This window comes from Ursus maritimus, unplaced genomic scaffold, assembly GCF_017311325.1.
Source record: "Ursus maritimus isolate PB19 unplaced genomic scaffold, ASM1731132v1 scaffold_32, whole genome shotgun sequence".
Classification (NCBI taxonomy): Eukaryota; Metazoa; Chordata; class Mammalia; order Carnivora; family Ursidae; genus Ursus; species Ursus maritimus.
Window position 1 is genome coordinate 5,027,381 of NW_024425786.1, and position 26,882 is coordinate 5,054,262.

Genomic DNA, 26,882 nt, shown 5'->3' on the forward strand with positions numbered 1-26,882 from the left:
CCCCCACTGACTCGCGATGTCTCCTTTAGTGTATACTAAATTTGCATATGCAAGTGGGAATATTTCTGGATCTTCTATTCTGTTCCCTTGGTCTTTCTATGTATTCATGTGTCAATTCCATACTTTTGAAAATATAGAGACTTCATAGAATGTGTTAATAACTGGAAGGGCTAACCTCTACATCTCGGTCCTCTTTATTAAAGTTTTTCTGACTATTGCTGGTGTTTTTTCCTTCCCAATAAATTTTATAATAAAATTCTCTAGATCCAGCAAAAAATCCTAATGGGATTCTTGTCATTACCTTTTATTTATAAATTAATTTTGGGAAGATTGACATTTTTATGATCTTCGCTCTTCCTAATCAAGAAAATGTGATGTTTTTGCATTTATTGAACCTAATTTGTCCTGTAGACTTTTATAGTTTTTCTCCTCAGGTTTGGGAATTTCTTATTAAATTTATGCCTAAGTATTTAATTTTCGTTTTCTCTGTAGCATTTATAATAATGATGTAAGCCATACAGTATATATACGATGGAGTCCTCCGTCATTCCTTCTGCTTTACTTGTGTGTGTGTACATGTGTGAGTGTGTGCATATCACACACACACACACAAACTATTGATTATGTATCTTAATTTTATACCTGCTTGTTTAGTTTTATAATTTGCAGCAGATTTTCCATTGATCCCATCATCTTTTTACCTTATTGCATGAGTATTATTGGTTTTGCCAGGCATTAGTTTCTCAGATTAAAAGGTTGTTTGGCTAGAAGCCTCCCTCATTAGAATGAAGCTCCCTGTTGTCTACGGTTTTCCCCTTGATACTCCTCTCCCTGCTGCAGTGGAGGACTTGGATTGTGTCCCTGAGGCTCCCTTAGACTGTCAGCTTTAGTCAGGACTTCCCCCAGGAGATCCTGAGGAAGAGGACTTGCGTACCAGCAGTTTATTTGAGAGGTGGTCCCGGGAAACACCAGCAGGGGGCATGAACATGAGAGAGGAGGGAAAGAAATACAAGTAGAGGGCTCTTGTCCAGCAGGTCTCTACTTGGGCAACTGGAACGTAGGCTCTGGAAGACCCCATAGAGCTCCCAGAGTCGTCCTAAGCATGGGGTGAGGAGGCCTCGGATTGCCTCAGAGTTATCCCAATCATGGGGCAAGGAAGCCAGGACTTCCTCCCCCAAGCCCCCCCACCCCCGCTGGGTGCAGGATCCTTTCAGGGCCTTAAATATCACCCAGCCAGTAAAGCAAACCAGGACTGGCCCCACAGTCTATGCTAGACCAGTAGATTTGGGGGGAGGCTCCGGAGTCACGCTGACTTCGAGTGAATCCTGCTCAGACACTTTCTGGCTATGAAGGCTTGGTTCTCACCTGTATGATGGGAATGATGATATTACCTCATAGAGTTGCTGTGAGGATGCAGACACCATGGACAAAGACACAGACGGAGAGGTAGCTGTGGATGTCGATGTGAGTAGGTGCAGGTGTCGACATTGAGACACACAGGTGGTTGCAGACAGAGCTAGAGACACAGGCAGATACAGATGCAGATGCCGGTGTAGACAGATGTACGGAGGTAGACAGAGACACGGGTATAGATGTAGGTGTAGGCATGGATGTGGCCTGCTCCTCCCATGCCAGACCCTCTCTGGGACTGGGGATCAATAAGCAGCAGGACTTCCGTGCCTCCCACTTGACTGTCTGTCCTCGACTCTATTCCCATTTCCATGCTCTTCTCAGGTGGGTGCTACCTTTTATGCTGTCATGAGATGTACTCAAGCCCTCCCCTGACTGGCTCACCCCTCCCTCCTCTCCTGGACCCCTTCCCACCAGCTCCGATTTGCTCTGGATTATCTTCTGGGATGGCAGTTCAGCCTTATTTTCTTTGATCTGTGGGGCCCCTCTGCAGTCTGGTTTTCTCTTTGCCATTCTTAGGACCTGAAAACTATGGAGGGAGGGAGGGACCTTCCCCATCACACAGAGCAGAGGCAAGTTCTAATAAAATCAGAGTGCTGGATTAAATACGATTAGGTTCCTCATTATTGCAAGTTAAAGTGTTGATTCCATTTATTAAGGCCATTTAAGGTGGACACTTTGGTTCCCTGTGGGATTTTGTCCATCTCAAAGTGTCGGGTGACAGGGCCATTCTCACGTTCTCAGAATGCAAAGGGCAGGTCACTGGAGGAAGATGGGTTTCTTTAGGTGGGTGTATTTGTGGTTCTGATTGTGGACATTGACAGTATTTCAGGAAGTTCACTGTCTCTGGGTCATAGTCATGATCTGGGGACAGTTGGCCTGAATACACTGCTGACAGTCACTGTCCATGTTTATTTAAAAAAAATTTTTTTTAAAGATTTTATTTATTTGACACAGAGAGAGCACAAGCAAGGGGAGCGGCAGGCGGGGGAGGGGGGGAGAAGCAGACTCCCCGCTGAGCAGAAAGCCCGATGCGGGCTCGATCTCAGGACCCTGGAATCATGACCTGAGTCAAAGGCCAACTGAGCCCAGCTGAGCCTCCCAGGTGCCCCACTGACCATGTTTAGAAAGGACGGGAGGGTGGAGCAGATCTGTGTGTAGCCTCTTCGCTCATGGGCAGCTGGATTGGATTGATGTTGCAACAGATGAGTTTTCAGGGACCAAGGGGGTCCCTGCAACACTCTCATGGATGTCTTCATTCTTGAGTGGAGGGGGCAAGACGAATGCAGAACCTGTCTATTTGATCAGATGTATTCCTTTGCTTACTTCTGAGACAATGGCCCTGAGGACAGTAGTTGGACGTTGGGCTCTTCCAAGGATACGAACCTAGAGCAGGGTTGAAGTGGAAAGAGGCAGGCACAGCTGGCCACACTTTGAGCCTACTTGCCATTTAGAAATGGAAGAATACTGTAAGGTTTTCAGTGCAGACTTGTAAGTGCGAGACAGACGGTCAGGTGACAGCGTTGTGACAAGCGTGTGAAGCCATTTCCCAATTGTTTTAGTTGGCCCAACTTAGGGAGGAAACCAATACTGACACAAAGCAATTGCACCATGATCAGCAAACAGTGAAGTGTTGGGAGTCACTGTTGCAAGTCTATAATTTCCAGTGGAATTGCTGTTCGGTCATCAGCTTGCTGCTGAAGGACACAGCCAGCTTGGTGGGAACGGCAATTAGCCGCTCTCACCCCGGCGTGACTTCTTTTCCTCTACAGACAATGGAATAGTAAGACCTCACTAGTCAGTGTTGGGTGCCTGCTTGTGAAATACCCCCTTGTTCGGGGGAAGAGGAGCCTGGGGTGGAGGCTCTTGCCCCAGGCCACTCCGCGTGGCCTGCCCTCTCGCCTCCGCTGGAGCAGAGACACAGCTGCCCACTGGCTCTGGGGGAAACCACGTCCTCTGCCTAGCTTGTGTAAAGAGCTCTTGCACCACAGCTGGGAATGAGACATGCCTGCAGTGGCCTCCTGGGCGCACGGACTCATCGGTGCCCCTTCCTCTGTGCTGGGGTTGCAGGCTCAGAGGGACATGGAGCTGGCCACGGGGCGTGAGTGGTGTGCTGTGAGCCTTCGGGGGCTTCGCGGGCTTCCTTGAAGGCTGAACGTGCCCACCCCCACTGCAGCTTTGTTCTGGAAGTGGCTCACCATAGACACGCTGCCAAGGGAGTTTAGTTCTTTCTCTTTTTGGTGTTTCCAAACCAAAGTTTGTGCCCACTGCAGCTGCGGACACCCTCTGCTATCTGTGGTTGGTGCCTGACTTCTTTCAGGAAAAGTCAAGGTTCTTTTTGTCCGTTCTTTTTGAACGGACCTAGAGCGACCACCCACTCTCAGCATTGAGCAAGTGGGCAACTAACTGTTTTCCTAAGATTAGGGTGGTCGTGGACGAGATAGACAAATTTACCGGGCAGGGCTGAGCCTTCCGACAGCCGAAGCCCAAATGTGAAAGAATCAGGTGCTTAGTGGGCTTGAGAAGAAGGGCTGCGGATGTTCCTCCGTATCTTGCAGCGATCTAAACTCAGGCAATGAATCAGGAGCGTTTGGTCCGGACGACTAGTCCTTCTATTGGTCTGTTCTTAACATAGTCATCTAGCGTCTGCGCTAAACTTATTTATTTCCTAATGCTGGGTGATGGATTAAAAGATGTGTAGAAAATCTTTCTACAAGAGATAAGATATTGCAGGCTGCCACAACACCCCTGGCTCTTTTTGCTTTCTCTTGCTGTTTTTTCTACTTTTCAGTGCAGAGCTCAGGCCCCCACATCGTATATCTTGATTAGATGGTGGATATTACTAAGGGGATGTTTTTTAAGCCTATCATTGACACATTTAATTCATTAGGTACCAGATCCACAAGCAAATTTTGGCTGGCCATAAAACATGGCTAATCCAGGGAGCTGCAATAAAAGGTGAAAAATTGCGTCCCAGCAAATGTGGAATATTGCTTTTCTGTAGAGACTTTTACTGGTCTACGATATCTTTCTTCATAAATTTTTCTTGTGCTTGGTTCTCTTGGTAACGTAACCATTTGTTGTCTCCAGACCACAGAATGGCTCAATGATCCTCTACAACAGGAAGAAAGTGAAGTACAGGAAGGATGGATATTGCTGGAAAAAGAGGAAAGACGGGAAGACGACCAGAGAGGACCACATGAAGCTGAAGGTCCAGGGAGTGGAGGTAAAGGGCAGACAGGCTCTCGTGTTCCACAAATGTTGTTTCTGGGCTGCAGTGACACGGAATTGCTTCGGGGTAATTTGTTGCCAGTCCCCTCTGTCAAAAGCAGTTTTGTTTGCCAAGACCCCATTTGCCGTTTTGTTTTGTTTTCTGTTTTCTTACCCAACAGTCTCCATTCAAGTTTTCCGTGAAGCCAGATTTAGCTAAAGTGCTTCTGTTTCTTGGGAGCCGTTGGTGTGTAGACTGAGATTTGCAAGGTTCCTGCGGAATCCTGTGTTGTATGTGTCACAGAGGAGCCTGCAGGGGCGAGGGACGAGGGGGCCACCGGAGGTCTCTACCACTCTCTCGAGGTGGCCTGGACCTGCTTCTGTGGCGTGGGTCCCTTATGAGCTGGTGATCTCCAACCAGAGCCTGGCTTTGACTCTCTCTACTGATGGCCTCTTCTGTTTCCCTCTGGGTGTTTTGACCTCAGGAAGCTCGAAGGTGTTAAAGATAATTAGATGGGATTACAAGGCCTGTGGGATTCTTGCGGCTGGGGTGGAGGTGGGCAGTGCAGGACACATCTCGGGATCTGTGTGAACTTCGGTTTGGGTCCTTGGGGAAGACAGGGTGCAGGCTGGCTTCTTGACCGTTGTCCTGACACCACAGGCTCTCACTCTTGGGCAGCCATGGAGACATTCTCCTGGGGTCTTTTCCTTCTTTGAGGGCCTGGGCCACATGCCACAGTGGTAGAGGGAGAAGGTGTGAATCATGGTGCATTCTTGGCCTGCTAGTTAGCGAGCATCCACTTCTCTGCACTGCTCGCTGATCCTTGTAAAGGGTCTTCCCTGTGAGTACGGTGCTTTGTCGGGCCAGGAGCTGAGAAGGTGGCCTGTGATCCACCTGGTATTTCACGCTGGTAAAAGCGAGGGATCCTGGAGTCCTTTGGTGTGTTGGGTCCCCCGGGCTGCTGGAATTGATCTGTTGGACCATAAGCCCACTTGACTTCAACGGCTCCCACTCCAGGCTGACATTCTTTGTGACGCACTTCGTCATTATGACTTTTTCTATATTAATCATGTGCTTTTATGGCTGTTAAAAATAGCATCCAGTGGCTTTTATTATATTACCCCACAGAGAGAGATAACTTTTGTTTTATGTTTTTGTGTTTTTTTAAACACCCAATAACAATGCTTTATGATGATGAACAAAGAAAAGCCCCGACACGAGAAATTCCATGTTCGTACGTTCTCTCGCGTTCTGTGTTTGCACAGAGTGGTTTAGTCAACCAGTGAGACATGAAAATGCAGATCGCCCTGAATGTGGGGGACCTAGCTCTAGGATGGTGACTGGTGATCGTGCCAGCTGACCAGCCATGGCTGCAGGGGGCCCAAGGGCGCGGGAGCTTGGAGGGACAGCTGGACACGGAGCAGAGTGGGTGAGACCCCCACGGGGCTCTTGCTGGGACTTGCAGGGTCTGTGGGAGCTCACCCCAGAGCTGCACAGATGACCCCTGTGCCCTCAGGTCTCTGGCAGGGCTCGTCCTCAGTCATACGTAAGTCAGGAACTTCTGGTCGTCCGCAGCAGCGGGGTGGAATTCTCCCTCAGCAGCAGCTCAGAAGCCCAGGGCCAAAGAAAGTCACAGTGTTCATTTTCTTCCCTCACGTGATAAATTAGAATTGTCACTGGATGGAATCAGAATGATGTGCTGTTATTTTTAGGCCATGTTTGTGTTCGGAGTTCTTTGCGGCTCACGCTTACAGTCTCCCATGCAGACACCTATATGGGGGACGTTGGGACCCTCGGGACCAGGGGAAGGGAAGGGGCGGGACAGCAAGGGGTCTCTGTGACTTGCTGAGTGTAAGTGGCTGTGAGGGATGAAACAGGAGAGGGTCTTAGAGACCCTTGGTCGGCCACACAAGGGGCCTGCTTTCTGGTTCTTGGAGAGGGAAGCCACCTTGGGCGGGCACGTGGTGTGGTGGCTGCTTCCACGGAGCTCAGGGAGTTGTCCCCCTGAGTCAGTCAGTGAGCACTGACTGTGTCCACAGGGAAAACAGAAGCCATGTTTTCTGCCTCAGAGACTCACGGTCCAATTGAAGAGGCAGCTGTGTCCACGCCTGCAAGTCCCTGGCAGTGCTGAGAAGTATGGAAACCGGAGCTTTTCGGACAAGTGTCCAGAGAGTGCAGAGTGGGCTGGGATGATCAGAGAAGCTTCCTAGTGAGATGGGCTCTAAGCTAAGCTCTTGAAGTTGGGTAGGGCTGTGTGTGTGACCTACACAGGATTCCAGGGCTCCCCTTTCCACTTAGCGCTGTGGTCTGAGTGCCATCTCTGCTGATACGTATATCCCCTCGTCCCTTTTCACTGCTCTGTAGCGTTCCACTGTGGAAGCATTTGAGCCACCCCCTAGTCAGCAGACTTTCAACATGACACCGCTGCAGGAAACGTATCTATACGTGTCTGCCTGTCCGCGTGTGCGGCCCGGACCTGCCGGAACGGCTGGGCACGAGGTCTGAGCATCTTGACTTTTACTGGACGCTGCCAAATGGCTGTGCTAAGTACAGGCCCAGCGGCACCGAGAATGTCCATCTCTTCCCTACCCTCTTGTACACCGATGGGTGAGAAATGGTACCCTGCTCAATTTGAGCTGGGTTTTTCTTAATTATTTGTGGAGATGAGCACATCATGTTAGTGGAAGTCCTTTGTGGTGGGTTATCTACCACGGGCATAATTTTAAAACAGCTCCAAAGAAAGACATCTTTGGCAAGAGCAGCCCCACGTCTCACTGTGCATTTCCTGCATTTGCTCTGATCTGGGCCGGTGGCTGGGAAGCGCAGAGGTCACGCAGGGACAGGGGGAAGGTGGTCCTTTCCACCTGGAAAATTGCCATGTGGACATACATGGAGTTTTGCATCTCACGGGAGGAGGCTTCCCCCTGGAAACCCCGATTCTTCCTTCAGTGGGTTCAACCAGGCGGTTCCCATTGACTCAGTACGTCCGTCATGCCAGGCATGGTGCCAGCCTCTGCCCCTGCAGCACAGGGTCTCAGAGCTCTGATTTTTCTGCCACCTGAGCTGGTTTCCTCAGTTCAAGGGCATGATGAAGATATTCGGATCTACCGTTTAACATATCACTTGCTATAAGCCTTCCCTCAGGCCAGGAGAACTTCCAGCCCTGTTCATGGAACTGCTCGGCAGTCCAGCCTGTTTTGTTCTTCGAGGCTGGGGCCCTAGGAACACACGGCAGCTCAAAAGCACATTGATTTTCTCCGCCAGGCACAGGATGGGGGCAGCCGCTTTTGAAGCTGACGAGCTGTTAAGTCCGCGATTAGTTGTCTTGTCTGTAAGCCACGGAGAAGCTAGCTCGATAAGGTTTCCAGGGACGACAAAGGTTGGCAGGGAGGAAAATGAAGGTGGTTGTGATGTCAGCGTTTCAGGAGATGAAATCGCAGCAGGCCTGAGGTCGGCCCTGCTCCCCGGGTGGACTCGTGCCTGCTTCTCTGGAGCCTTGCTGGGGGGAGGCGCTCTGGGGGGAGGAGATTCCGTGAGAGCAGAGGGGCAGATCTGAAGTGTCCCCGTGCCTCCGGGATTGCACACCCCAGGTTAGGTGAGCTGGGTGGTCTTCGGGCCAAGCCGGAAGAGTTCACATACTTTTCATGTTCACAGAGCTGTTCTCTGGCCCCAGAACTTAAGGCGCTGTCTTCCGCCTGGTCACAACCCCTCTCCCTCCTGAGAGTGCCGGGTATTTCACAACCTAGGCCAGCACTTGTCTGTCTGTCTCCCAACCCCTTCGCTGCCAGGTTCCCACAACAGACGGGAGACGCACACTTAGTAGAAAAAAGGCCGCTGAATTATGACTCTCCTGTCCACATACCAGCTCTACTGTCTCATTCAACCCTCATCGAAACATCCATGTAAAGTACTTATTCTTATGCCCCTCTCATAGACAAAAAGATCGAGCCCCAGACAGGGTTTTTCCTACCCCATTTCCTGCCACAAGTCCGTGTGGAGCCGGGACTTGAGCCGAGGTTCGCCTGGTTGCACGGTGAAAGCGCTTGCCCTGACACCCATTACTCCCGGGCCTTCTGGAGGGATCTGTGGTGTTTTCCGATGGAGTCAGCACAGACCCTCCATCCGTCAACCAGCTGTCAAATGCCTTCCATCCAGCACATTGTGATAGGTACTGAGAATGCAGTGTTCCGATCTCACGGCGGGGGGTGGGGGTGGGGGGGAATCAAGCACGCAGCTCCAGCGCCAGGTCAGGAGTGTATTGGAGAAATTGCAAGTCCTTGTGCAGAACACTTAGAAAGCGTCCTGCAGGCAGGCGTGGATGCAGAGAAGTGACTTGAACACAGGGAAAGAGGCACTGGTGGGAGGGAGAAAGTAACAGGTAGGGCTGGGACACGGCGATGGGCAGTGACAGAGTCTGTTGAAACACAGCTACTGTGATTTACAACAACAGGTGGCCAGAGTCGCACCGTGTCAGAATCTCTCCCAGCCCCACGTAGACCAGATGTTTGCCTCCCAGGGATGAGGCCTTATCTCCTCTGATCATAAGGCGTGCCTCCCCTCGCCGCAGATGTCCTGCCTTTGGAGCCAGTGGGTGGTCGCGGCACGGAGGCTGTTGGCTCAATTGTAGGCAGCGTGGACAAAGCCATCCTTCCCCACCCAGCCTGTGCTGTGGTGGACAGGAACCCCCGGCCCGGCCCATCTGCCTGGCAGAAATGCCAGACATCCCCTCTGATTGGAATTTGCAGCAGCGAAGAGAAAGTTTAGTTTTGCTGACCTGTTTGTACTGCCTCAAAGAATGAAGAGTCGCTTTGACTTCTTGACTAACTGCCTGAAAGCCCGAAGCCTGTTGTGAGCACAGCGACAGCGGTAACAAGGTTATGTTTTTGGATTCAGCCTCATTAGAAGTGATGTTCTTTATTTGGACACTTAGGCCACATATTAAAAGGAAAAAAAAAAGCACCTCTTTCAAAAGTAGGAATGATATTGTAGTTACCGCATTAGGAATTAACAGGGCATGAAATAACTGTCTGCCTCGTGGCGATGCCAGATCATTCCAGCTCTGCTTGCAGCCATAAGATAAATAGGTATATTGCTTGCAGCTGATGGAATATATTTAAAATGGCCAGCCACAAACATGTATGGTGCCCAAATCAAGTCTGGAAAGCAGCTAGGAATAGATGAAGAGGTAAGGGGCCGGGCAGCTAAAGCTCACAGAGAGCCACGTGAATCTGCACGTTGCCACCAGGTGCTTTTGAATAGAACGAATACTTCTTGCTTCTCTTAGATGCTAGTGTGGCTCTGGTCCGTGGTGTTTGATCTCTCTCCGTTCCCCTCCAGACTCGCCATGCGCCCACTGGTCTCTACCGCACGGCGCTCCTTGCTCCCAACCTGTGTTCTCCCACATCTCCGTGGAGATTTCTGAAGCTTCCGGGGGCGTCCTCCCTGGCCCTCTCCCGCCGGCAGTAATCATGCCCCCCCTTTCATTTCCGTAGCCCTCCATCCGTACCTTTCTGCAGGAAGTGTTCTCTCTGACTCGACACTAGCCTGTCCAGTTCAATAAACATATATTCAGTACCTCGGATTTCTTGGATACGGGCAAGTCTGTATCTGGTATCTAGGCGCTAGATGGCCCATCAGGGGAAGAATAGAGAGAGGCAAGTAAGATGCAGCATCATGCTTGAAAAACTTACAGAAACACAAAACAGGGCGTTTCCATGAGATGTTGGTAACTGTCCCCACAGAGGTTTTGGGGTGTTGGAATGAGTTCATTTCCCCTCTCGGAGGACAGGGTCTGGACCAGTCACTGCAGGCCCTTGATTTGAGCAGTGGCCTCTGAGTGACCAGCTGCTTTCACAGGCACCCCCTCCTCTGAGCCCCCTGCCCCACCGCTGCTGTCGAGTCATGTGAGTCAGACATGTTTATCCCCATGGGGACTTGCACTCAGGTCTTTGTCCATCCCGCTGCCTCTGCGCTGGCGTCCGGCGCTGCTGGCTGAGGTGTTCTGTCTCCTGATGCCTCTGCAGTGAGCTGGCCTGGTCGGTGGTACCTCGGACGATCTCCCTCAGCTCTCTGCTGGCTTTTAAGCATCTGAGTTTTTGTGTAGTGTTCTGCTGGTGCTCGAACACGTTAAAACCTAATTTCCTGTTACCTGGATGTGTTTTGGTAGAATCAATTCAGGAACTCGAATCCATAGTTTTTCTTTAATTTCTAATTACTTAGCATCCCTGGTGACATGTCCCTACCCAACTCATATAATTAAATTTTAACTAATAAATAACATTAAACTAGCTATGCTTTGAAGCGGCAACAGCCTCGGTTCACGTTCTGCTGAGCTCGTGGAGGCCTGGCCAGGATGGCAGTTTTGTTTCTTTTTCTTAAAGCTCTATCTTCCCTGACCAAAGGCAGTTAGCAATAGCAATGACAATTATGGCAGCATTTATCGAACACCTACTGAATACCTGTTCCTGCCCCCATCGCTTTGTGTGCACCATCTTGTACAATGACCTGGCAACATTCCCATGAAGCATGCAATGCCGTTTTCCTCATCCTTGAGGAAGATGTGATTAATTTCCGGGAGATTAAGAAATGTATCTAAGGATACCCAGCCTGTCAGGAACAGAGTGGAGATAGTGCCCCAGCTCTGTCGGATCACAAATTCCCAGTTTCCTCATCACCAGACCATATGAGCTTTCAAAACGCCTTGATACCCAGAAGGCGTGTGCTTAGACCAGGGAGGAGAGTGGGGTTTGAGATGCAGCGCCATGCACCCACGCACAGGTCTCAAGTGAGATGGGGGATAAGGAAGGTCTTTTAGTACAAGTGGGCCTCCCTTCTTTATAACTCCCACCGGTCAGAGGAGAAAGAGCCCCTCCCTCACCGTTTCTCCAGCCCAGGAACCCAGCTCCCTCGGGCTCCCTGGGGACTGCGAGGAGAAGATCTGGAGGCCTCTCGCCCTCCAGTGGGTGGGATTTTGTCCCCCAACACTCTGAATACCTGCAGGACCTGCTGTCACTCCTTAGCTCTGATGTCACCCGGGTCCTATGGGAGCTTTTTATATTCCCATGTCAACCGTAACTGAGGGACAACAAGCTGCATTTATCTCTCCCACTATGAATTGTCAGCGTCTATCCGTGCTGAAGCCATAGCTCTCAAGCTTCCAGGACACACTCTCTTGGGCATGGGGGTCCATGTGCTCACACTCTTATGCAGGGTTTCTGGATTTAGAGTGTGCACGTGTATACACACACACACACACACACACACGTACACATGCTGCCCAGTGACATTTGAATTTCAGATAAGCAATACATAATTTTTCAGTACAAGTGTGTCCCGTGCAATTGTCTGGGACATACCACACTAACATATTATTTGTTGCTTGTCTGAAACGCACATTGGGCTGGGTGTCCTGTATTTTATCCGGCAACCCTCTGACCATCAGTTTCCTTTGAGTCTTTGCAGATAGAGATTTGGCTGCTTGGGTGCTGGTCTCGTTGAAGACTCGAGGAACGGAGTTGGTTTATCTCCAGACACATAATCGATGCAGGAACCATAAAAACCAGGAAGGGTGCTGGCCACGGCTGCGGAGAGAAGGCACTCCTGGCAGTTTCCCAGCAAACCAAGGGCTGCCAGACCCAGGGACCCTCCTGCTCTTTCTGAAAAGAGAGTCTGGGGGCCACTAGGACTTCTGGAGGCCCAGGCCTTGCCCTTAGAGGCTGCTGCCCAGGAAGTAGGCCTCCCACCAGTGATGTTTGAAGAACTCGTTGGCAAAGAGGTGCCAGGAAGATTTCAAAGGAAACCTGTTTGTAGTTTCTGCCTTCCTCATCTCTTCGGTAGATTATAGTTTGTAAAATATTTTGCAATTTCCTTTTTTAAACTTGATTTGAGCCCTATTGAGCTAGAAACTCCCTGTTGAAGGTAGAGCAGCAAGATATCAACTTGGTATGCTGAACTTGTATTTAATTATTATCATAACAGTCCCTTAACGTGATTGCAGATTAGCCCACAAGGACAGGAATGGAAATTTTAGCATATTCAATTACAATGGAAACTCTTGAACACCACTGTCAAAATTCACCCAAGGGCCTTTCCGTTTGGGCCCCAGCATACAGCAGGTGCAAAGTTAGATGTTACTCAGGACACATAACCTTGATTTTGTAAGCATAATTTACAGCCTCATCCAGAAGCTGGGGACGCCTTTTAAGAACGTGATATATATCCCACCCACCTCGGTAAATGACCAGATACAGCTGCTTGTGTTGGGTGAAGAATATCTCTGGCCTTCACTTGACCGAATTGTAAATTATTGATCTTGTCCACATCTTTCAATGCCCTGACATTGCTGGGGAAATGTACTCCTGTCATTGGCGGCTGTGGCTTGTCTCCGTGTGGTGCCGTCCACGCTTAGAGGGCACGAATCTCCAGTCCATCCGAGGAGAGTCGCAGCTGACCCCTGTAACTGACGTGGGTTAGTCACTGACACAGGGAAGGCATGTGGTTTGCAAACTAATCAGGCCCAGGTTTCTGTGTCTGTTTCCCACAGACCAGCAAACATCACGGGGAAGATGGAGGGGTGGTGGTGGGCTTCTGTGCACCCGGGAGGAGTGGCAGACGAAGGCGTTAGTGCATAAACAAGAGAAGGGAACGGCTACTCACCCCGCTGCTTGGATGGAGGCTGCTTCTGGTCTCCTCGTTTCCCCTGCGTGCTTGTTGGGGTTCTGGCTGCTAAACCGCGCTCTCCCAACCCTTCCTGGATGCGAGGCCAGCACCAGAGATGGAAAGTCAGTGATTGCCTGACAGAGCACCTTTCTGGTCCTTGTTTGCCTCCGGGACAGCTGAAGTGACCTTCCATTTCCTCTTTGCGTGTGTTCATTCTAACATCTTGTAACCATTTACGCTCTTTGGGATGTGCCTTTACTTCTTGCCGCAAAGCACGCGTGTCTCACTCATGCCAAACCTGAGGGCCCCAAGGGCCTGTGCACAGTCATGTGACCCGTCAGTCAGCACTGCCAGCCTCAGCTGGGAGCTCTCTAGAAGGGCCGAGTCTCGGGCCCCACCCCAATCTCCTGAATCAAGATCTGCCTTTTTGTATCTCCTCCCATGATTCATAGGCCCGTCCATTTGGAAAAGATTGGCACAGCCATTCTCTTGCTGCTGGTGGGGTCTTCCCTTGGTGACTCAGCCCTAGGCACGTGGGTTTTTTTGTTTTGTTTTGTTTTAATCTTATGTTAAGGAAAACGTCCAAAGGAAGATTTTACAAGTTGGTCTGGTAATTCATTGCTTGACTCCCAGCACCTTTAAAAACATCTAGCTGAAATCTGATCATATGGTTCGAGCCCACCAGTCCTTCTTCTGCCCTTGACCATGAAGGAGAGGGAATAGTGGGTTTCTGATGGCGGAACACGCTAGCTCCCTCAGCCCTCTCCTCTGGGGGAGCTAACCCGGTTCCTGCATTGTTTAGCTCTGCCCTACAGGGCACTTCCTGTCCCCTGTTGTAGCCCAGTGCTTGGCATGGTACTTGCTACATACTTGCTGCCCAATAAACATTTTTTGAGTGAATGGATGAATTGATGGATTTCTTCTGCGAAGGGTCAAACAGTAAATAGTTTCAATTTTGCCGGCCAGGTGGTCTCTGTCACACTGGTGCAGTGTGACAGCAACCATAGATGATAGTTAAGGAATGGGTGTGACCGTGTTCCAATAAAACTTTATCTGCAAAAACAGGCTCAGGGCTAGATTTGGACCATGGATGTATTTTGTCGACCCCTGTTCTAGATTATGGCAGCAGGTTCTAGAAGGAGCAGGGTGCTATGGAAACCAGTGAGAGATTGATGGGGGATGATTAGGGACTTGCCTCTTATATCTGAGCACTGGTCTGTTTTTAGACTCATGTTTGCAGCCTGACAATGTTCAGGCCCAGCTTATAATTCTGTCAGGAATTAACACTTTTGCTCACGACACACTGTCACATCAGACAGTGCTGTTCGTCATGTTTGTCCTGGTGGAGTTAGGATGTCTTCTTTCTCTTTCCTTGTTGTGGTAATACGTCCATGTGGCATAAACCTGTTTGTTTTCGGTCTGAAGAAGCAAGGCGATGTCCCTCGCAAGGGCAGTTGGGAAGTGTCCTGTTTCTCCCGCAAGCCTGCTTCACGGTGCTGCAGAGAGGGCCGGGCGCATCCCAGTGCTGTGCTCTGAGCTCCTCTGTCCGGGGACCGCTGAGCCAAAGGCGTGTGACCTTGCTCTGACCAGGTGGGTCAAAGGATCAGCCTGTCACGGAAGAGGGAAAGGCTGAACCCCCTGCATCTTCAGGCCTGAAGTGCTTTGAAAGTAGCCTGGCCGTGTTGTGACAACGTCCCCCTAGAATGGAGGCTGTAGGGAGGGTACAGATGTTATTTGTCCGTGTTTAAGTATTTACATGACAGCGCGAGAAAACCGGGGTCTTTCATCTTTGCTGCTACAATTTCCGTACAGTTTTATGATGGATGCAAGAGGTAGACATTTATTACAAAAGTGTTAAGAGATGTTGACTCTTCACGAATTGATTATTTAGAATTTATTTTATTAAATATTTTAGGTGGCGTGTGATAAACTGAACCTCTGCTGGTTTGCAGCTTAATGCTTCATGTATCTGCGGCAGTGATAAGGAAAGCAAAGACTCCGTTTGCCATTTCAGGGGAAGAATATGGATTATTATTAAATCTGGAATGGGCCTCTTGAGAAGCCTTCCTTAAGGGAACATGCGTATCAATAATGTCTTCTCCATACGAGAATCCTAATGTTTCACTTATGGAAACATAAATTCCGAGCAAGTGGCTGTGGTTTTTGCCTCCCTTTGGCTCCTTATATCCTGTGCTCGTGGCTGACCTGCTCTTGTTCTGGTGTTCAGAGTCCTTCCATCTCCATGTCTTTATCCTCCTATTTCTAATTTTTAATGCTCTTAAAAGATCTGCTGAGGTCTACGCATTTCAGCACCTGAGATGCCGGCAGAGACCAGGATAGTGTTCCTTTGGCTTGAAATGTCCTAAAAGGTTTGTTTAAGTCTCAGAGGGGATGAAACTGGGAGGTCTCAGAATGCTGACCGAAGTGTGGTTGGCTCATGCTGGATGTAGGATGTTGTCCTGAACCCACTCTTGCAGAAGCCAACGGGCAGCAAAGCCAGTGTGGTGGGCTGCTTCTATGGCGAGGACAGCAGGTGGGCACGCCCTGCAGCTGTGCCCATTCTCAGGTGACACGGAGTCAGGGAGGCCCAGCAGGTGTGGCCGTCGGCCTGCCACCTTAGGACATGCAGAGCTCCCAGGGGACGTCTAAGTGAGAATGACAGGCCGGCACACATCATGGTGACATTGTGAAGGTATCAGGTTGTCTGATACCTTGAGTTTCAAAATGCTCCCTGACTTCTTCCTCTTCCCAAAACATTTGACAGATGGTTCAATGCTGTAATCGTTACCGTAGGAGACTGTGGGCAACTAGTGGGGGGACGCCAAGACTCCTGATCTCCCCCAGGTTCCTTACTCATCCGTGCGCAGAGCAGCCCCGTCACCCACTCAATCCTTCCGTGGTGTGACGCCCCGACACGGATATTTTTCTTGAACCCCTCACTTTGTTGTGTGCTTTTATACATGGAATTAGACCTACTTGTCAGCATAATGCCATAGTAAGTTCAGTTTCCCCAAAGAACACACTGAACTGTTCGCAGTTATTTCTTACAAACGAAACCTGCTTGGCTCTGCACAGGACGAATCAGTCCAGGAGGAAGTGCGTTCACTACTGACCTTTAATTGCTGTGAAATAGTTAAAGGAGTCCACACTACAGCCCCCGTCTAAGTGTGGGCACAGAGGGCTCCCTGGTCTGGCACAGCAGGCTTCTGTTTGGTTCTTCTGCTCTCCTGGGATTTATTTTCCTTTTATGCCCGACGATCAGAGCCCCCAAACAGGAGATGGGTTTGGGCAGGCTCCCATTTCCTTGTATGCTCGCTCAGATTCTGTCCCACCGGTGCTGAGCACAGGACGGACTCCGTTTCTATTTGCTGGAGAGCTGGGCCATCAGAGTCTGGGGTGCCTGATGGCGGGTGGGTCCCAGACCTCGAGCGGAGCTGTGCATCGCGGGGCGCTTGGACACCCACCGGGGCTGGGGTGCAGTGGCCTCCCGCGGGCGGAGCCCCCTCATTTGCCTTTTCTTGGGAGGCGGTGAAGGAAGCCTCATGGAAACAGCTTCCCTCCCAAATTAATGAACACTTTCAGACATGATATGAAATGTTTGGAAACGAGATGCAGCACAGTATTTTGCCCGTATTTTTTTTCCTTTCACAACACCTGGCAATAAAATTCTCGGGCTAAATAGCAGATGAGTGTGCGTCTCATTATGTAGAGTAACTTCGTCTCTAACTTTTTTAAGCCCTCCAGATGGAAGCACCGTATAAATGTGGAGAGCTTGAGAGGGGAAATGAAAATAAATGCACTAAGAAATAAAGAATCTGTTTTTTATACTTTCTTTTGCAAATAGTGTTTGCAATGACATATTGTGAATGGACTGAATTATAACAAAAACGGAAATGAAACAGAGCTCGGGGGTAGGAAGAGCAATTGTTACACTCACTTTAACTGATATAATGCAAAGCAACGCTTTTTACACTCAATTAGTTTGCACATTGTGTTGGACACAAACCAGAATGTAGAACATTTTTGGGTTTTGTTTTTACATGATTAAGGGAGATGAGATGAGATAAATTCAGTAAATTACCCTGCGCTCCTTTTCGGTCTGAGATACTTTTGTTTTTCCTAACCCCTGGTATTGAATGAATGACGTTGGCTCCAGCAGCCGACCTCTGTTCCCAAACAAGGAGCTCCTCCGGAGATCAATGGACTTTCAGTAGAGTTCCTTTCTCTGCCTAAGGGCCATCTTTTGCTGCACAAACAAGGTTACGAATCAGAGCTATTTACATTTTGTATTTGACCATATTTTGTGCTTTGAATATCAGAAAAGGATAGCAAGCGTGATAGCAGCTACCAGATGTTCGCAAGCGTTTCGGCAACAAAAGTGTTTCCAAGGCTGTGTATTTCAAGATCCTTGTTTAATTTATTTTGCTTAATTATCCTTTCTTGCATTTTTAATGCTCTTAATATGATAATATTAAGAATTGCAGTGCGTGATTGCGTGTTGCTCATTTGAATAGATGCTAGATGGGAGGGGGAATGTGGTTTGACGCCCTCTCCTGTGCAGCTCCGTCTCCTGTAAGCGGGGTCTGGGAGGGGACCGGGTCTCCACCACAAAGCATGTAGGAAAGTGTTTCTCAAACTTTACCGTGCGCACCAGCCCGCTGGGGGTTCGGATTCAGTTGGTCCGAGAGGGGCCTGAGGTGCTGCATCCAGAGAGAGCTCCCAAGATGCGGACGCTGCTTTGAGTGGAGTGAAGCTACTTTGACTCACACTTTGAACAGTGAAGATGGGAAGACATCAGGGAGGGAAAGTAATGTCAGCTGAATCCCCCGGCGGCTGGTCAGCTAACTAGTACCCCTCAGTAGCTGAAACCAACCAACACCTGCTGACCAAGCCAAGCCCGTGGTACCTAGCACGTGAGAGGGTCTCCTTCTGGAGCAGAAGTTTTGGTCAGGGGTCTGACTCTGGTCTTTTTCCCTACAAGGAGAAGGAAAGCCCCACCTATAGTGTGCTCAGAGAGCCTGTGCTTTATGTTCAAAACCACAAATACTAATATGAAAACAATGGGAGAAACCCGTTAGGTATAATATCCAATTACAATTATTTTTTACTCCGAAAGGCATGTCAAATAAATAATGCAGTTTATGTTACTTCTAGAAAATGCAGCAGCATTAGTTAATTTACATAAATTATACAACTCATTATCTTTGTTTATAAAAAGCCTTAGCAATATTTTGGCTTATGGATCTAAAATGGAAAAAAACCCAGATTTCACTTCAGTGTAGCTTTCCTTTCCCGCAGTCACCTTTTTATTTATTTACAGAAAGAGCGTCTATTTGACAGATCCCCTTAGGATCACTGCCCTTTCCTCGTGATGAATGCAATGCAGTAAGTCTGACTTTTGTTTATAAAAAGCCAAATAAATACCAGTGAAGGAAGCCAAGCACCCAGAGCTCTGAACAGCCATGGCGGCTTCCCCTGCCGGCTTTGCCTGCCGCCTGACTTCAGTGCCAATATGTGCAGGGTGAGGAAGGGGCTGCAGGGGCCAGGAAGCAGGTTTTCCTTCCTTTTGTCTTCCACGTAAGTTCCCAGGCAGCTCGGGTTAGGTGCCGTGGTGCCTCCTCCTGATATTACCACCTACGAGCAGATGGAATCTTCCTGTGCTGTCCGAAACGGTGGCCACGAGCCACGTGTCATTACTGAGCACCTGCATTGTGCCTACACTGAATTGCGATGAGCTGGAAGCGTAAAATCCGCACTGCATTTCATAGACTTAATAGGAAAGAGAAGCCCTGTTAAATAACCCGTTAATATTTATATTGATTACGTGTTAAAAGATTTTAAATGTATTTGCTAAATAAAATATATCTTTAAGATTAGTCTCACCTGTTTCTTTTGACTTCTTTACCGTTGCTGCTAGGAAATGTGAAGTGCGGCTTTCGCTGCACTCACACCGAATAGCACTGGGACCATAGCATACTCACCAGGAGGTTGCAGACCTGGATTATGTTTAAGCGCGCCCATAATTTAGACTCTGATTCTAATTCTTCCACCGGCCCTGCATCAGGATCTGACTCATAATCAGAAACTTAAGATGCGATGCCGTGGGAAGGGCAGGTCCTGAGTGATGGTGTGGCTGGAGATTTGAAGGGCCCATAGGAGAACAACATGATATGAGAAAATTGAGCTCTTATCCCTCGATAGCGCTGGGCTGATGCTTCTGGCTTGAATATTAAAGTCTTTACCTGTGGATGGAGGAGCCCAGCTCCCAGGTTATTTCAGAGTGGAAACTGGTGAATTCTAAATTCTCCTTCATCATGTATGCAGACCCATTTGAATGGCAGGAGAGAAGGGCTGCCCCGCGGCAGGTCTGCATAGCTGGGGCATGCTTGTTAGAGCAGGGAACGGTGGACATGCTTCTGTTTGTGGGGAGACCTGTGCCCTGCCATGTGCCAGGGTATCTGGACGTTTGATATCAGTGTATTCCAAATGGAAGCCAATGCCAGCAGGTCTTCCAACTGGGAGGGCATAGCCCGAGACCCCAAAACCCCAGGGCTCACCCCTGAAGGGAACAGGGCCTGGAGCTCTTTGCCTTCATAGCACTTGGTGGGTTAGAGACAAAGTGATTTCTGTCACTCTTTAGTTGTTGATTAATTATTCCTTTACTTCTCCCATCCATCCATCCATCCATCCATCCATCCATCCATCTATTCAAGAAACATTATTATGAGCCCACTGCATGCCAGACGCTTTGATAGGCATTAGAGATACAGTGATCCACAAAACAGATCCATTGTCCACTCTCTTGAAGCTCTCCACTGAATGGGGCGGGGGCAGACAGGACAGAGGTGAGCAGCAAGTACCTCAGGACCCCTGAGGAAAATGCTAAGGGTGATGAGCCAGTCATATGCCCAAACCAAGAACAGTGGCCAGGCATTGGGCTTTGGTGGTTCGGGACAGCCTGAATGAGGCAGGAACATTGTACCTGTGACTCAAAGGACAAAGAGCTAGGATGGGGCATTCTCAGCAAACAGGACAGCGTGAGTCTCTCAGGTGGGAAAGACCTTGTTTTCCTGCTGGAGAACAGGGACAAGGACAGCGTTGTGTGAGATGTGGCTGGAGGGTCCTGGAGCCAAGTCACGTGGGGGCTCACATGGGGTAAGGATTTTGCTATAAGGGATTTTAGGAGGTATCTCTGGGGTGTTGGGGAAAGTTCTGGTTCGGTAACTTGGCCCTAGACTGAGTGATACTGGGCCTGCCACTTAATCCCTCAGGGTGTTGTTTTCCTTATCTGTGAAGCAAAATGACTGAGGTAGGAGAAGAGAAGCTAGCCAGAATGTTCTTTAAGGTTTTTTCCTGTGATTCAGAGAGAGCTCAGTGTCTTCTCTTTTTGGATCAGGTAACCTTCATGTCCCTCCAGGGCTGGTTCTGGGTGGTTTACAAGGCACTGGCAGTTTGAAGTCTTCAACCTTGATATTTGTGAGTTCCTTGGCCTCATAATATATGAGAAGATAGAATGATCCTTGGCAGTGCATCAGAATCACCGTGGGATGCTAGGGTTCTAATGTGTAGTCTGGGGTGGGACATGGGCATTTGTAATTTTTCAAGAGCTTCCCAGGTGGTCGATTCTGCATATTGGATAGATTGAAGATCCCCTGGGGATTGTGCCTCTCTGAGGGGACAAAGATAGCCCCCATAGCCAAAGGCTGTCTGTGTAATAGTATGTCAGATACCTGAGACACACAGGGTCTCCTGGGATCCCTCCAAGTCCAAATATGTAGGCCTACCATTAGACCAAGGGTCTTAGTTCAGAAATTATGATTACCTCACTTTATACAAAGGGAATCTAGTGCAACCCACAGAATAAATCCATAGTACACTGAGGGGGTTTCTGGTAGGTTTTTGTTACATTGACAAGTTATTTGCTGAGAAGGTAAAGGGATTGGTTGTCATGAGTGCTGTTAGTAATCTTGGGATTGGGGGTTATGACACAGCTGGTGAAGAACATTTCTGATGCATCTTCCTACCATCCCCAGCCACCCTCCACTGCCACGAGTAAGCCAGTTGAGTATCTACAAAAAGCTTAAGAACCCAAGGACAGAGCTAAGTGCTAATCCAATGACCTCTTGTACATCTGTAAAAATACCCAGAGAACTCTAATGGCAATGGCAAAGCAATTGGTAGCAAACCTAGCATCCCACCAAAACCAAATAGAACTCTGGGGAAAATATGTGAAATGACTGTTGTCAGTTGTTGGACAACAGGCAGTGCAGGATTGTGATGTCTGAGAAGAGTAAACAAACAAGATGAGTTCTGGCTTTCTGGCTGGAGCCTTCTTCCCAGTAGCATAGAGATAGGTAACCAAACAGAACATGGCAGTCTAGTTGAGTTAAGGAGATCTAGATCCAAGTTTGGGGTGGCCAAGGCAACTGGAGTGTATAGGGAAGAATACTGGGAAGAAGGGACATAAACAGAGGAAGGGATCCAGAAATCTGAGTAGTAGGTCTCCTAGAGTCATCGGCTAAATAGTAAGCTGAGTATGTATAAGGTGAAACTCCGTGAGATTGGTCAAAGAAAACAACCACTGGGAGCTGTAACTAAAAATTCTCAGAACTCATATGCAACTGGGGGATGTTCAATTTTGAACTAGGCTGTGTGAAGAGATGTTATTGAACACCTGGGGCATTTATTAGAGACCTCAGAAGGGCCACACCTTAAGAATAGGACTAGACTCTCCCTGGTATAAAGACTAATCTAGACTCCCCCTAGCAAACCACAAAAACAAACCTCCAATAAGCAAGCTAATCTGAAAGTAATGCAAGTGCTAGACATAGCAAAATGCAACATTCTTTAAAGTATGACAGCAAAAATCAATGCTCAACAATACATCATGCACAGTGCCCTGCATTCAATCAAAAAGAATTAAACAGGTAAAAAACAGGGAAATATGACCCATATCTGGAATAAAAATCAGTCAGTAGAAATGGAGCCCCAAACAAAATCAATGTGAAATTAGAAGACAAAGACTTTAAAACAGCTATTACAAATATCTTCAGCGATTTAAAAGAAAAGATAAACAGTGCAAGGAGAGGATTATAAGAAAAATAACCAAATAAAACTTTTAGAATTTCAAAATATATCTAAAGTGAAAATTTCACCAGATGAGTATATTAGTTATTGACTAATGGGTATAAAATCACTACAAACTTAGCAGCTTAAAACAACAGACATTTATTATCTCACAATTTCTGAGAGTTGGGAATCCATATGTGGTTTAGGTGGTCTGTTTCAGGGTCTCTCACAAGGCTGCTGCAATCAGCATGTCATCCAGAAGTGAGGTCTTATCTGAAAGCTCAGCTAAAGAGGATCTACTTCTAAGCTTTCTTAGTTGCTGTAAGAATTTAGCTCCTTGAAAGATGTTGGACTGAGGGCTTTAGTTCGTACTTGGCTTTTAGCCAGAAGCCACCTTCAGTTTCTTGCCGTATGGACTTCTCCAACATGACAGCTTGATTCATCAAAGTATATAAGACAAAAAGACAATAGAGTTTGCTAGCAAAACAGAAGTCACAATCTCTTGTAATCTAATCACAGATGTGACATGTGACATCTTTAATGTATCCTATTGATTAGAAGCAAGTCCTCAATATGCCCATGAAAAAGAGATGAAGATTACACAAGGGTATGAATAATAGAGGTCAAGACCATTGGGACCATCTTAAAGTCTAACTATCGCAATGGGCATAATAGTGGATTAGGTGCTAGAAACGAAAGTCAATGAACTTGAAGATATAACAATAGAAACAGCTGAAAATAAAGCACCCAGACAAGAAAGGGTAGGAGAAAAATAACAGAGATTCAGTGAACTTGAAACAATACAAGTGATTTGATGTACCTACAATTGGAGGCCCAGACTATGGTCATGTGGGGACAGGAGCAGCAGAAAAATGTTGAAGAAATAATGGTCAAGATTATTCCAATTTTGATGAAAACTATAAAGTCCTAGAAGAAACTTAATGAACTTGAACATTAGGCAGAATAAATACATAGAAAAGAACACCAAGAATTGTCATACTCAAATTACTGAACACCAGCAACAAAGAGACAGTCTTTTAATTAGGCAAAGAAAAAAAAGACAAATCACAAAGATAAGAATTACTACTGATTTCTCATTATTAACACCGCAAGTAGAAGACAATGAAACATCTTTGAATTACTAAAAACAAAACAAAACAAAACTTGAACTGCAATTCTTTATTAAATGAACATATTCTTCAAAAATAAAGGTGAAATAAAGACATTTTTAGGCAAACAAAACAAAACAACCCTAGGATAATTTACTGGGGGCAGATCTCTACTATAGGACATATTAAAGGAATTTCTTCAAGCTGAAGAAAAATGTTACTAGATGAAAGCTCACATTTACAGAAAAGAATGAGGAGTACCAGAAATGGTAAATATGTAGGGAAATATAAAATACCCTCCTTCTTGTTTTTAAAATTTTCTTTGAAAGATAATTGACCAAAGCTTATAAAATTATAGCTCTTAATGCCTATAACAAAAAAGAAGGAAGATCCCAAACAATAATGTAACCTTCCAACTCAGAAAATTAGATAAAGAAAAGCAAATGGCACCTAGAGTATGCAGGAGGAAAATAACTTAAATGATCAACTTAAATGAAATAGAGTGTAGAAAATAATAGAGAAAATTGATAATACCAAAATTGGTTCTTTCAAATGATCAGCAAAATCGTTGTACCTTTAGCTAGACTGACAAAGATAGATAGATAGATAGATGATAGATAGATAGATAGATAGATAGATAGATAGATAGATAGAGACAGGCAGATAGATGATACACAGATTGATAGAAGACCCAAGTAACTAAAATCAGGAATGAAAGAGGGGACATCGCTACTGACTTTACAGAAATAAAAACTTTCATGAAAGAATACTATGAGCAACCATATGCCAACGAATTAGATAATTTCAATTAAATGGACAAATTCCTGGAAAGATACAATTACTGAAATTGATACAAGAAGAAATCGAGAATCTCAGTAGACCTAAAACAAGTAAAGATATTAATTTAAAAATCTTCCGACAAAGAAAAGCTAAGGGTCAGATAGATTCACTAGCAAATACTACCAAACACTTAAAGAATAATTAGCACAAGTCATTCACAAGATATTCCAGAATATAGAAGAGGAGAGAACACTTCAAAACACCAATTGTATCTCTATACACTAGCAATAAATAATTTGAGACTCAAATTAGGGAAAAAAATCAAGAAAACAATTCCAGTCTATAATAGCATCAAGAAGAATAAAATACCTAAGAATAAATATTTTAAAGGAAGTATAAGACTTGTAAATTGAATACTACAAAACATTTGAAAAGAAATTAAAGAATACCTAAATAAATGGAAAGACATTCTGTGCTGATGCATCAGCAAACTTACTATTGAGTAAGTTAAGTAAGCAACAGTCCCCAAACTGATGTACAGAATCAGTACAATCCCTAACAAAACCTCAGCTAGATTTTTTTGCAGAAATTGGTGAACAGGCCCTAAATGGAAATGCAAGGGACCCAGAGTAGTCAAAACAATATTGAAGAAGAAGAACAAAGTTGGAGGATTCAAAATTCTCAATTTAAAAACTTACTGTAAAGCTCCAGTAATCAAGTGTGTTTATGGCATAAGGATGGACATATAGATCAATGAGATAAAATTGAGAGTCCAGAAATAAACCTTAACATTTTTGGTCAATTGATTTTCAACAAAGGGGCCAAGACAATTTAATTAAGATAGAATAGTCTTTTTAGCAAACGATTCTGGGACAACTGGATATACACAGCAAAAGGAGGAATAACGGACCCATGCTTGTATCTTACACAAAAATTAAATCAAAGTAGAGCATAGACCTAAATGTAAGAACTAAAAACATCAACGTCTTGGAAGAAAACAAAGGAATACATCTTAATAATTTTAGGTTAGGAAATGATTTCTTAGTTATACCAAAAGCATAGGTAATTAAAGAGAGGATTGATTAATAGATTGGACTTCATTGAAATTAAAAGCTTTTGTGTTTCAAAAGTTGCCACTAAGAAGTCAAAAGGCATTCTACAGTCTAGGAGAAAAATTCTGCAAATTATAAAGCTGACTTATATCTAGAATATGTAAAGAATTCTTACAACTTAATAATGAAAAGAAAAATAACTCAGTTAAAATGGGCAAAGAATTTGAATAGACATTTCCTCCAAAGAAGATATATGAATATCCAGTAGGTCCATGAAAAGATGTTCAACAATATCATTAATCATCAGGGAAATCAAAGCCATGATGAGATACCCATTCACATTCACTAGATAAATATAATGAAAAAAGACAGATAATAACAAGTGTTGACAGGGATGTGAAAAAATTAGAACCTTATACATTGCTGGTGGAGATGTAAAATGGTGCTGCTGCTGTGGAAAACAGTTTGTCAGTTCCTTAAATGTTAAACATAGAGTTACCGTATGACTTAGCAATTCCATTCCTAGAGAAATGAAAACATGTTTACAGAAATACTTGTATACAAATGTTCATAGCAGCATTATTCATAATAACCAATAAGTGGAAACAACTCAAATGTCAATCAACTGATGAATGAATAAACAAAATGTGGTATATCCATACAATGAAATGTTACTTGGTAATAAAAATATGTTACAAAGACCACATATTACATGACACCATTTAAGTGAAGTGCTCAGAATAGGGCAAACTATAGAAACAGAAAGTAGATTAGTAGTTGCCTAGGGCTGAAGGGGTGTGTGTTGGGTAGGGATGGGGAGTGCCAGCTAATGGGTATAAGGTTTCTTTCTGGGGTGATGAAAATGTTCTGAAATTAAATTATGGTGATGATTGCACAAGACTGTACATATACTAAAAATGTTGAGAGACACCTTAATGGGTGAATTTATGGTGTTTAAGCTACATATCAATAAACTGTTAAAAACAAGATGATTGTCTAAAGCAAAAATAATAACATATAGAGCAAAGTACATGACAACAATAATACAAAGGAAAGCAGTGGGAAGTGGGAGTGTATTGTTGAAAGGTTCTTAGGGTACTGATGAAATGCTAGAATTATTTGAAGCTAGAATACTATGATTAAAGATACATATTACAAATCCTAGAGCAGCCACTAAAATCTAAGAGAAATAGCCAACAAGCCAATAGTGGAGATGAGGTGGAATACTGAAAAAAAAAAATGAAGCCAGGAAAAGAGAAAAATGAAACAAATAGGACAAATAGAAAACAAATAGCTAGATGGTAGAGATGAACCAAACTGTACATTATTATATCAACTATAAGTGGGTTAAACATTCCAATTAAAAGCTTGAGATTATCAGAGTGAACCAAAAAAGTAAGCATGTAGTTGACATGCTTTCTACAAGAAATACATTTTAATAATAAAGACACAGATAGGTTAGAAGTAAAAAGATGGATAAAAGATATAGTGTGCAAATTGTATTTATATATGTATATATAAGACATAGTGTGCAAATATAAGAAAGCTGAAGTGACTATTATCAAGCAAAGTAGACTTCAGACAAGGACTGCT

The 26,882-nt window shown here is 46.0% G+C and overlaps 1 protein-coding gene across 1 annotated transcript in view; it reads left to right on the forward strand.

Moving 5' to 3' along the window:
• The window catches only part of CAMTA1 (calmodulin binding transcription activator 1), an 837,244-nt gene that overhangs the window by 407,778 nt on the left and 402,584 nt on the right, over positions 1-26,882 (forward strand). Inside the window, exon 7 of the mRNA XM_040645728.1 lies at positions 4,501-4,636. Within this exon, the coding sequence (XP_040501662.1) occupies positions 4,501-4,636 (136 nt within the window). The remainder of the gene's footprint in view (positions 1-4,500; positions 4,637-26,882) is intronic.